The sequence below is a fragment of the Ochotona princeps genome, chromosome 28, assembly GCF_030435755.1.
Source record: "Ochotona princeps isolate mOchPri1 chromosome 28, mOchPri1.hap1, whole genome shotgun sequence".
In the NCBI taxonomy this organism is placed as follows: Eukaryota; Metazoa; Chordata; class Mammalia; order Lagomorpha; family Ochotonidae; genus Ochotona; species Ochotona princeps.
The window spans coordinates 19062529-19075614 of record NC_080859.1 but is presented as its reverse complement, the minus strand read 5'-3'; the positions used below and the strand labels follow the sequence as shown (position 1 = coordinate 19075614).

The following is a 13086-nucleotide window of genomic DNA, read 5'->3' as shown; positions in this document are numbered from 1 at the left end:
GAAGTACGAATATGTCTAATTAGCATATGCGGAGTTGGACCCCACTGGGAATTATTAAGTGTATACTTCTAAATCTCAGGGGAACATTTTTAAGCTCCAAACTGCATTCATCTGTCAAATTTTTTTGAATTGGATTATGAAGCTCTGTTATTCCTGTGGGTTGCTGTGTCAGAAAATTAAAAACTTGATAGTCTTTGGTAATGCATCTTTTTGAAAACATGTTGTCATATCTTTTCTCAGTTAATTTATTTTTCTTTAAAAAAGGTCATTTAACCTGCTTATGCCTTTCTCATGATATATGTCTGTCAGAATTGCAAACATCTTCTGGTGTGCTTTTTAATGTCACATAATGAAGTGATATTTTGGGAAACCTTCACATTGTGAAGAGAAAGGGTAATTTTTAACTCCTGGCTTGTAAACTGATTCTTAAAAAAAAAAAATTATTTATTCGCTTGAAAGAGTACAGATAGAGAAGGAGGGGTCTAGGGAAGGGGGTCTTATTTCGTTGATTCCTTTTCCAGATGGGCTGGGTTAGGCCAAGGTGAAGTTGGCCAGCCACGAGCTGGGTCTCCCTCTTGGGTGACTTGGTCACCTGCCACTTCCCTGACTGTGAAGTGGGGAAGCTCGGGGTTAAACCAGCACTCAGAGGATGACAGTGCAGGCAGCAGGCAGCAGGCAGCACTTAACCCGCTGTGCCATGGCACTGACTCCTGAGCTGATTAGTGATATAAAGGCTTTCATTCCCTGGGATGATGTTGGGAGCACTGCACGTGTGCCCTGCCCTAAGATGATGCCTGGACCCTACTTCCTCTTGGAGACAGGTTTCAGGAAATGCCCTGTGATTGGCCCTTTACTGCTTGCCTCAGGCGTGTAAGCTGATTGGATAAGCCAGGGGCCTTGGGGGAGGGGTGAGGAGGTTCTCTGTGTAACGGACGGACTTAACTGACTTAACTGAAGGCTTCTAGGTAACGGATTTAACGGATAGGAGGGATATATAAGCCAGGGGCTTCTGCCCACAAAGAGGGAACTGAAGGTTGGAATAAAAGTGCCTCTGAAACGCTCTCCAGTATCGGGTGATTTCTTCCGCGGGACGGGAGACACAGATAGGATGACTCTGAAATTTAATGGCTGTAAGGAGTGTTCTTAATATACTTGATGTGATATTTTTCTTAAATGGTATATCAGTATTCTGAACAATGTGAATCTGCCATAAACAGAGTATACACCTGGGGAAAATGATAGTTAATAGAAACTTCTTCCTTTCAATTTTTAATACAAGTTGATTTGTATTTTGACTTACAGAACCTGTGGTTGTGTTGTGCCAAAAAATAGAACTAATTTTGAAATAGTCTTTAAGACACTTTGAATTGCTCCAGATGCTTGGTATTTTTGTTTCACTTTTTTAAACAATCACATAATAAGAGCTGCAGGATAATGAGTCAGTCCAGGAATCCGGTTATTTGCATATGTAAATCTTAAGATAACTTTTAGGACTTTATTTCGGTAGGCTGTACAGTTGTGAGGAGTGATTCTCTTTATGTACTACTGTTTGTATTCCTCCAGCTAACTTAACTTCCTAACAAGTGCTGTAGTTTCCAGAGTGCGTTTAGCAGGGCCAGATGAAAGCTGAAAGTTAATAGATACACCCTCCTATTCCATTTCCCTTTGTCTCTTATTCATCTTTGTGAGAAGGAATGTATACTAAGCTTTAGCTTAATTTAATTTCCTGTGATTTGAGTTGTTTTCACTTTACAGACATTAAAAGTGATATACTCTATGAGGTGTTTTTTTGGTTGTTATGTTTATAGGAGGGGTCTTAAAAAAGTTCATTTCAGAATTTTTGTTGCAAAATAAACACTGTGATTCTATTTCCATGAACTTTTTAAAGTACTCATATAGCTACAAACAGAATGGTTATCAAGAACATCAGTAAAACTCACTGACGCTTTTAGGTGTCAAAACTTTGGACACTGTGTTAGAAATACGAATTACGGTTAGTAAGAAGAAGGTAAATGCATGGTCACTTTCTTCCATGGAAATGGCTAAATGATTTCTCCATCACATGTGAAAAGTTACCCCCAATGGGACAAGCATTGCAGCTGGCAGTATTGCACGGAGCTGTTACAAGGACAAACATGGTCTTGTTGAATTAGAACTGCAAGGGAGAATTTTAATAATCAGCTAATAAATAACCAGATTTGAATTTGACTAGAAAAGCTGAGGTGAGCACTCTGTTATTTTGAAAGCTTCAGTTTCAGTGTTGTGAAGCCTTTCAGCAGTGTTGGCAGCCCGGAACCTGGGGCCTGCCTGTGTTGTAGAGATGCATGATCTAACAATTTTGCATAGAACTTCTGGTTTCTTTTTAGAGTTTTTTCTGTCTCTATGACATAACTTTGCTTAAAACAAGATAAAACTTCAGGACTGTTGTCTATGTTGCTGAAAGAATAAAATGAGTTAGTTGATTTTCATTTGATACTTAAAAGGGGTTTATTGAAATCTTAAATGCCAAATTTTACTCCAGGTGCCCTATAAATGCAAATACTGATGGTGCCCGTTCCTGTGACGTTCATGCCCTTGTATTCTAAGACACAGTATGTGGATTCGTGATTGTGAGGCTGCTCTGCTGTTTTGAGCTAGCTGAGGGCCTGGCAGAGCGTGCTGCCTCACCTGCTGGTGCTTCCTTGACAAATAAAGCATCGAGTGCAGCCAAGAAAAACTAGCTCCCAAAGGAGCATACTCTGAATGTTTAGAAAGCCTTTCTACCTTGTCTTAATACTCATAGAAGTATAGGAATACTTAAGAATTTGCCCCATGCTAGGGGATTAACATGACTGTAATATTCTGGTATTAAGGAGACAGACCAGAATGTGATAAAGGCAGGCGCAATTCAAAAAGCTTGGAAATTTAATGTTTATCAACTCTAAGCAGCCTTAATTTATACATATTCTGTTTATGTCATTGTCACAGGTGAAATGTAACAGGATAGTTAGGTGTTGCCAGATATCAAAAAATAATGAACAATTTCAGTTTTCCTTAAATTTCTGTATGGTTGATTGTCTTATGAGATAAAAACCAGAAAAGTCAGACCCGTAATTCTTTTTGTGGAGTTAGGGAGTGAGGGATTGCTTTTGGTTGATTTTACTTCTGTGTCTTTCAAGGGATGTTCAGAAAGTTCATGGAAAGTCTGTATTATGCCAAAAAAGTATACATGGATTTTAAAAATTTCTTGCAACAAAATAAATTTATCTTTTACTTACATTTACCATGAACTTTTAAAAAATACCCTTGTTTTTCTACCTAGAATTTACACATAAATTGTAATGTCACATGTATCATTTTTGCAGCCAAGGCTGGAGTGTCAGAGATTAAATGAAATTCAGTTCCCTTGTGACTCTAAGACAGTAATGGAAAAATGGCATTTCAGTCCACCTTCCCATTTGGTAGGACCTCTGGGTCTTCCCCTCTTCCCAAAGGCCGTTGGCAGAAGTACAAGTTGCCACGCATGCCTACCAAAAAGGGCGATGAAGCACGACTTGTGTGAGGACAGTAAAGGCCAGCCAGTTGGCACGGTTGTCCAGGTTTACAGGAAGAAATATGGTATATACATAGAACAGTGCAGCGAGAAACGGCCAGTGGCACAGCTGTCCATCGGAGCTGAAAGCCAGCAGGCTGACACTGGAGAGAGACCATGAAAAGATCCTTAATGGAAAGCCGGGTCTCGTCAAATAGAACTTTTCAAGCAAAAGGGCAAATTTAAGGCAAAAATAGTGGAGAAGAAATTTTAAATACAATTTTCCTTAAGAACCGCTAAAATAGTTACAAAACAGGACATAGAATTTCATCCCATGTGCACAGAAAGGATTTGGTTCCCAAGTGCATGTATAAATAAAGTAACATTGAGTGATTTACACTTACCTGCTTTTGAATCTAACTCCGTATGCTAATGGGGGGCAGTGCTAAGGCATGACTATATGTCTATCAGAGAGGTACGTAGTGTTTACTTGTATAACTCGCCTGCTTTTGATAAAAGAACAAACCCTGTCCTCAGTGTGCTATGATCATTTTATTTGTGAACTACTTGTTCTGTAGCTTGTTCTCCTCAATAAGTTATTTATCTTCTTTTTTGTTTTTAATTCTGTGCATTTTTGCCTCTTAGATAACCTGTGTCCTGCTTCCCTGGAGACACTGAAGTGATTCAGTGTGGACATTCTGTAATCCTCTTCTGTTAAGCTATGTTCCTACCTCTTCCTGTTTTAGTTTTTGCACAAAGAGAGGGTTGTTTTCTCCTTCTGTGCCTACAGTCTTAACATCTACTTTATAAACCTTATACCCTATGTTACTGCTTTCTACCTCTCAAGGTTGAAGTTTTTTCATCACTTGGGCCCCACTCCCTCCATTTTAAAATTATTTTATTTTTGATGTTGTTTGCATAGTTGAGAAGGATGCCTACCCGTGTGGACCACTGATTAGGGTGGTGTGAATGGAGGTATGTGGATTAGACAATTGTTTCCTATTTTTTTCCTCCTATATCTGAGATGGGGGTAAGGAGGGAAGGGGTAGGGGCCACTCCCAGCAGCCACACCACATCAGTACCCAGGGATGGGGATGGCCACCCGATGTCCTAGGATCCACAATTGGAGAATACTCCAAGGCTATTGCTTCACTGATTTCAAAAGTTTTTCAAAAAAATTTTTTTTCTTAAGATTTATTTATTTTTATTGGAAAGTTAGATTACAGAGAGAATGAGATACACAGAGAAAGATCTTATATCTGCTGGTTCACTCCCCAAGTGGCTGCCACAGCCAGAGCTGAGCTGATCTGAAGCCAGGAGCCAGGAGCCAGGAGCTTCTTCTGGGTCTCATGTGCAAGTGCAGGATCCCAAGGTCTTGGTCAACCTCTACTGCTTCCCCAGGCCACAAGTAGGGAGCCAGAATGGAAGTGTAGCAGCTGGGATTAGAACTGATGCCCATGTGGGATCCAAGCACATGCAAGGTGAGGACTTTAGCCACTAGGCTACCACACCAGGTCCAATTTCAGTAGTTCTTATACTGTGTGCTTCATTGCTCCAAGGTTGAGGAATTCTTTCGAAGGTCCATTGGCCCAGATACTCTCTGTCAAAGCTTGGCCAGGGAAATTGTCTAATCTCCTCTGCCCTCCATCCTCTGACGTGGTACTTGGCATTCTCTGCAGGCCTCAGTGAGCTGGTTGTCATATTCCCCACGTGTATTTTAGCATGCTGTTCACTGCACAGGTATCAGCAACTGAGGAGGCCAGTCTTAATACGTGCTTTCCAAGGTCAGACCACATATCCTGCGATTATAGTTTTGTGTCCAGCTGTCCAGTTAGGGGGTTCCCTCAAGAAACCTTACCTGAGGTGACCCCAGACTTCATTCCCATGTGTGGGGTCTGGCTCCGTGTATCACTCTCATCAGTCTGTGCACATACTGGTGGTTGCAGCTCCATCTCGTAAGCAAACCAGTGAATGCTGTGGCCCAGCCTAACCCTCCGACCACCCACTCTGCCGTCATGCACCCCAGTGGGAGTGACAGCCTAGGTGGGGTAGATACTTACTCCAAGGTGGCTGAAATATATTGTTGTATGCAAAACAAGTGCTTTAGTTTTAATGGTTACTTTTTCTAATCAAAAGGAAATTGCAGGTAGCATTCAGATATGAAGTGTAACAGATGCTGTTTTGGAGGTAGCTATATATAGTGTTTAAGGAAGCATTTATTAACAGGGGGTACTTTATTGTTTACCAGGCATCATAAGCTTGTTGTATGTGTTTTAACTCAGACACCCTTCACACATACGAGTCAGTGAGTTATTAAATACTGTTGCTGTACTCAGCTGCTTTGTGTTTAGGCTATAAAGGTGCAGAGAGGTTTTCACAGCTAGTAAGTGATGAATTCAAACCCAGGCGAGTTGACTCCAGAGCCCGTAGTAATTTTATGAAATGTACTACTTTCTGTAAGTTGAAGAGTAATGATGCAGAATACTTTTTAAGTGGGTTGAGAAAGTAGGATTGAATTTAGAAATGCCGATTCATAACTGTCTGTCTAAATGTAGACACGGCAGTGGAACCGGGATTTCTAAGTATAAATACAAATAAAGGAGCCTTAGAATATAAACAACTGTTGTACATAAGAATACTAAATAAGAAAGGATTTAAATGTGGCATAGTATACGGAGCAAAAGATAAGTGGTTTCTACAATGAAAATGAGAAAGAAACTCCTGTGTCAGATGAATTTTATAACAGATCTCCAATTTTGGGGGGAGTGGTGTAGCAGCCTTATCCTCTGCCTGTTGTGCCAAATTCCCATATGTTCCAGTCCCAGCTGTTCCACTTCCAATCCAGTTCCCTGCTGATGGCCTGGGAAACAGTGAAGGATGGCCCAAGGCCTTGCAAGTGGAAGACTGGGAAGAAGCTCCTAGCTTGTGGCTTCAGACTGGCTCAATTCTGACTGTTGTAGCTATTTGAGGAGTGAACCATGCAGATGGAATGTTCTTTTCTTTCTCTTCCTCTCTCTTCCTGTTTGCAACTCTTTCCAGTAAAATAATACATCTCAAAAAAATAATAATAATAAAAATAAAAAGGCCAACAATGTTTGAAGAGAATGGTCAGGAGTTTCCCGTGATCAGTTCTGAGATAGCTTAGTGTGGTGGTCAGTGGGCAGCTGACCGGGTTGGACACAGAGGTGGCACTTGTGCCAATCGTAGACTTAGGCTTCTTAAAATACGTTGACATTCCTTTTGTATTGGGGTTAGAGAAACTGCCTCAGTTTATCTCAATCTGAAAGAGTGCCACATGTCAAATGTGTTGTTTTCTGGACAGGTTCATCATACTTGGTGAACTGTTTAAAGACTTGGGCCTTCTTTTATGTGAGTGTGTTAAAAAGCACGACAGATTTATATGGAAATCTTCCCTTATTTTCAAAGGCACTTCAAACAAGGACTTGATATTTAGCTTTGCATTTGAGATATTTAGCTTTTCTCAGAGTCACAGAAACTTGTTTATTTAAAACTATTGCCTGTGTTGACATTTCAAAACTAGAAATGGCTTACTTCATTATAGATTATTCTTTGGACCACAGAAGATCTTGTAAAATGAAGCAACTCTGTTCCTTATGCAACCTAAAGAACACATTTTGGTTGCTGTGCCTGGGTTATATTATTTATTTCTTCAAGGATATTTGTGCCTTGCTAAAAGCTGGAACTTGGTTTTATTTTTTTGTTTCTGTGATATTTCTTGGAGCTCAGATTAGTGCAATTACCTGTTAATAGCATCTTGATTTCTGCCTATGAAAGGACCTTACCAGATAATAACAGCATGAACAAGACTTATTTTCCATGACTTCTCACTTTTTTAAAGAATTTATTTTTACTATTTTGTATTGGAAAGGCAAATACATAGAGAGAAGGAGAGACAGAAAACTCGTGCATTCTCCAAGCAGCGACAATGGCTGGAGCTGAGCTAGTCCAAAGCCAGGAACTCTTCCAAGTATCCCTGTTGGGTGCAGGGTCCAAGGCCTTGGGCCGTCCCTCTGCTGCTTTCCCCAGCTATACGCAGGGAGGTGGAAGGGAAGTGGAGCAGCCAGGACATGAACTGGCGCCCATGTGGATACCGTGTTTGGAAGTGGAAGATTAGCCAGTTGAACAAACATGCCGACCCCCATCTTGAAGAAATTTAAGATAAAATAATTTCTTTTCAATTTCCCTGAAGTCAAATGAACAAAGAAAGAAATTTCTTTCTGATATTCTCTATATGAATGGTTTTATGATTGAAAGAGAGATGAAAGACTGATGTTAGTATTGACTTACTAATACTGATGTTTTATCATTTGCCCATATAAGGTGACATTTTTTAAACTAATAGTTAAATCTAACAAATTTACCCAAAGTTGTATCTGAGGTCCTTTAGTTAGCCATTGTTGATTTTGTGCTTTTAGTTTCCTTACCTAAATAGTTTCTTGCATTGTAATGTACATTCTTAGCCCTACCTAAGGACTTCAGTAAATATGTGTGTCATGCTTTATGAATTTGAATATTCTTATGTTCAAAGGGATTATGTGTGGAGTGTGGGTGTGTGTGGAGGATGTATGTGTGTATATATACATGTGTGTGTATGTGGTGTGTGTGTGTGTGTGTGGTATGTGAGTGGAGAAGACAGTCAGTAGAATTGTTAGTATTTAGAGAGTTCTTCCAGTTAGGTGAGCAATAATTTGCTATTTATTCTGGATAGTATTGTGTGATTATCTAATTATATTTAAAATTATATTCAGAAATATATGTAAAATCTGACAAACCTACATCTAGTCACCATGGACTTACATACTTTACTGAAAGAAAAGGTAAAAGTATTCTGTATTTTGCTTTACACCATATTCATTTGCAAGAGTTACTTTCTGTCAAATGGATTTCTTTATTATTTTAAGGCTTAAAAGGTTGCGTTGGTACCTGACAAAACATGTAAGATATTAGTGGTCTACCGAGTGCTGTGATGTCTGGCTAACACTTCAAGTGATAAAAATGTTTGAGCATATAATGATGACTTGTTTTATTTGTGTTTTGATTTTGCAGTTCAGAATGCAGTGACGGGGAGTGGTCTGCTTCTTTGCCTCGATTTTCTGGGACAGAGAAAGATCAGTCCTCAAGCGATGAGAGCTGGGAGACTTTGCCAGGAAAAGATGAGAATGAGCCTGAGCTGCAGAGTGATAGCAGTGGCCCTGAGGAAGAAAACCAAGAATTGTCTCTTCAAGAAGGGTACATTTAATACGGAGATCTATTTTTTAGAGTATAAGAATGGCACTTGTAGAGTTCATGTATTGAGTATGCCTATTAATTGTATTGAGAAGTCCCTTGTGGAACCAATAGACCCTACTAATTTTTTAAGTATGCTCCAGGAATTTTAAAAAGAACAGTTAGTAAATATTTGCCTAGCAGTTAAGACTCCCACAACTCCAGTTGGCGTACTTGAGTACAGTCCTCTGTTGTTCTGCTCCTGACTCCAACTTTTGTTGAACACACCCTGACAGGTGGTAGTGGTTCCCCACGTGGGTGGCCTGGGGAGCGTCCCTGGCTCTCGGCCCAGCCTCGGCTTCTGTCGGCACTTGGGAATAGAACCAGCATGTAGGAGCACTCTGTCTCTTTGGCTGCCTGTCTATGCCTCTCAAGTAAAATTGTAATAACAATAGTACATTTTAAAATTATTGAAATTTTTAAAAGTTAAAAAATATGGCAGTTTCAGTACCTCCTGTTGTGATACAGCATATCCTTCTGCTTTTCTTTGTGAGGGAAGGTGTGCTGTCACAGGGAAGTACTAACATGGGAGAGGGCCACCTCCGGAAAGGAGTAGCTACAGTTAGGTTTGCAGGTTCTTGTCTGATTGCATTAGATGGTGTCTCTAGAATATCAGTGATAAGTTGACCTTCTAACTCATTTTCTTTCTTTTTAAACTTGCTTATTCTTTAAATAGGGGAGGGGATTGTAGACTCATCAGATCTCTGGGTGATATGGGAAAGGATTGGGGGGAAAGAGGGTGAGGGACAAGATCTCTCCCTCCTGTGGCTGTGCGGGGCGGGAGGCAGCGGGGGAATGTTGCACTGCTCTTTGGTGCCTGAACATAGCAGCACCAGGGGACAGAGATGGTCCCCAGGCCCAGCCGTCCTTCACACCCAGCACAGGTCCTGTGGCCTAGTCAGGTAGATCCCTGAGACCCACTTCCTGGCCTGCCCTCATACGTGGCACTCACATGTGCCAGTGGGTGCTGCCTAGCTCTCACGCACATGAGTGGGTGCTGTGGTCTGACCCAGGGAGGGCCCCCCGATTCTCCCTTCTACCCCATCCCAGCTCCCTTGATTACCTATGGGTGCAATGGCCCTGTCTGTGGAAGCCCCCCCAAAGAATCATTTTTTATATGTCAGACAAACACTCAGCGGTCCCCATTCTGACCCATCTCCAGCTCCCCAGCTGCTTCAGTGCCCCCCCACGCCCCATGCTCATTGCTGGCAGGGTGGTGGGGGGGGTACCCCTGCTGTTGTGCACCTAAGGTGGTACAGCGGACATTGCACTTGCTCCTTCCATATCGTAAAAACAAAATTGAAAAGGTTGAAAAGGCTGCTATGCTGGCACACTGGTATGGTTAACACAAGCCCTGAATGCCCGCCAGCTACTAACTGTTTTTCTCCCAGGAAATAGTTACTTGTTAATAGTAATTTTTAGCCGTTTTTTTTTGTTTTTGCTTTTACTGTTTATTCATTTACTTCAAAAAGCTACAAAAGGAAGAAATAGGGAGAGATCTTCCATCCATTGGTTCTTTCACACCCCGGATGGCCACGTCAGCCAGGGCTAGGCCGGGAATTAGCCAGGCGTTTCTTCCAGATCTTCCTCTAGGTGCAGTGGCCGCGTTTGGGTCATTTGCTCCAGGGCTGTGACCCAGGTGCGTTAACAGGGAGCTAGATTTAGAAGTGAAGCAGCTGGGACACAGAACAGTGCCTATCAACTTACAGATGTTTCCACAAAACCAACCTCTGTACCAAGAATGTTTATTGAATTATATAAAGTGTTTTCATCGTCAGTGGAAATGAGCATAATGGTTTTTCACTTTTGACCATGTGGAATTATTTTGTCAAGATTTACTGTATATTCAATTATTCTTTGACTAGTTGGGAACCGGTAATCAGAACAACTGGCAAGGACATCTATTATGAATTGAATTTTGAGCTGAGAGCTAAAAAGTGGCAATGATTAAAGAAGAGCTTTGTAGGCAAAAGGAAAGAAGTTTATATATATGAGAGTGTTATGAAATGAGGTGGGCAGGAACTGGACTGGCAGGCCATGTTACAGCTTGTAAAATGTATTCAGAGAGGTGAGATACTTAAGTAGAAAATTAACTGATGTGATACACATTTTTAGAAGATGGCTCTTGTTGCTTTGTGGTGGTAAAATTGGAAAGGGACTGAAATGAAGGGCTGAGGTAAGCCTGTGGGTTGTTTGGTGACATGAAGAGTAAACAGAGCAGATGTGTTTAAGCTGTTGATTAACATGCCCATGTCCCACTTGGGAGGACCTGTGCTCATTTCCTGGTTCTGGCTTCCAGCTTCCTGCCCTTGCAGACTCTGGGAGCACAGGTCATTGGTGAAGGAATTGAGCACCTTCCTCCCACTTGGGAGAGCTGGATTGCAGTCTTGGCTTCTGGCAGTGACCTTGGCCCCACTATGCCATTCAGGGTGTTGGGAGGGTTAACCAGAGACGGGAGCACACATGCGATTTCTCTATCTCTTTCCCACTCCTGCTCCTTCTCTCTAAATAACAAACAAATAAGCAGGACTTGTTTAGGAATGTGGTTTTTTTTTTAATAAAGCTTGCATATATAGACAAGTTGAAACTAAAAATTCTGTTTCAGGCAAATACTAACCAAAAGAAAACCAGTGCAGTAATATGAACATTTGTGAAATTCACTGGAAGATAAAAGGTATTACTGGACAGAGGGTGACCTCCATGGAAGCAGTACCAGTACAGAGTGGCAATTTTAGACTTGAATGCGCCTAATAAAAAAGGCAAAAAAATACATCAATCAAAGTGGGACAGTGACTTATATTGACAAGTTTATAATCATATGCAGAATAATAGTTCTTGGATATTAAAAATTGCAGTCTTTCTTTAGCAGATATTTTTTGATTATTTAGGCATAGTGGAATGAAGACTGCATCCTGGGAGGTATGCAAACATAAAGGAACAGTTGTATGCAAAGCACAGATTGCCATCTTGTTTGGAAAGAAAAGCTAACAATAAAAATGCTATAAATTTTGCTTAAAATAGACAAAGTATTGTAACAAATAATATAAAACTTGCAATTAGAAAGCAGGATATAAAAAGATCAGAGAAAGCTGATATTTGGAAAAGACTAATAAAAATAGATAATCCACATGCATCGTGAGCCAGGAATAAAGGCAAGGCACAGTTAAATGGTACTGAAATACAGAAGTGGATGCAACTACAAGTAATGATCACAGTAAAAAGAAATACCGCTTCATATAAATTTGAAACTTAGAAGAAATTGATAAATTTCTAGAAAAATGCTTTTAAAAACTAAGAAGGAAATAGGTAGTCTGAAGAAGTCTAAGTATTACAAATACTGAGTCTGTAGTTTAAAAATCTTCCTCTGGAGGAAAAGAAGTAATCCAGCTAAATTATTTTAGAGCTAAATTATTTTAAAAGGATCAGATTACTCTTTGTCTTATGTAAATTTTCCCAGAAAATAGGAAGGGAAAAAAAGCCACCCATTTCCCAAGTCACGATCCCAGTGTGAAGCTCTAACCATGATTGTGTGAAGGACCAGCGCTGTGACTTAGTGATCTGAGCTGCTGAGCTGGCACCTGCATTGCCTGCATCCCTGTCACAGCACCAGTTCAAGTCCCTGCTGCTCTGCTTCTGGTTCAGCTCCCTGCTCACGTGCCTGGGAAGCCAGAGGAGGGGGGATGACCCAGGTACCTAGAACCACGCCACCCACGGGAGGGCTGGCTGGAGCTCTGGCTTCAGCCTGCACATCCCTGGCTGCCGCAGCCATTTAGAAAGTGAACCAGCACATGGATGCTCTCTTTGTCTTTTTACTTTCTCAACTGATTGCATCAGTCAGCCTGTCTCTTTTTTTTTAAAATCACATTATATATGAAGAAAGTTATTCTTAACTAAATTACTGGAAATCTGAATCTGTAAGTTTATTTTTTAAAAAGAAAGAACTCAGTGGCCAGCATTGTGGTGCAGTGAGTAAAGATACTGCCTGGGCGCTGGCGTCCAATATGTATGCCAAGTCCCAGCTGCTGTTCCTGACCCACCCAGCTCCCTGCTGAGGGCCATCTGGGGCTGAACCAGCAGATGGAAGGCATCTCACTGTCTACCCCCTCTCACTTCAGACAAATAAAAATCTTTTTAAAGAGTGAAAACTCATATACCAAATCTGAACTTATTCTAGAAATGTCAAACTAGTTTCATATAAAAAGTCATGCAATTTATCTTATTAGAATATGGAGAAAATTTGTGTCATGGATTATAGGGGGGATGTCATTATACTTGTAGTATAAAATCTT

The 13086-nt window shown here is 40.8% G+C and overlaps 1 protein-coding gene across 2 annotated transcripts in view; it reads left to right on the top strand.

The window, feature by feature from the left end:
* PJA2 (praja ring finger ubiquitin ligase 2) overlaps positions 1-13086 on the top strand; it is a 63941-nt gene that overhangs the window by 29421 nt on the left and 21434 nt on the right. For both annotated transcript variants that reach the window (XM_058656417.1, XM_058656418.1), the window contains exon 5: positions 8579-8761. In XM_058656417.1, the coding sequence (XP_058512400.1) occupies positions 8579-8761 (183 nt within the window). The remainder of the gene's footprint in view (positions 1-8578; positions 8762-13086) is intronic.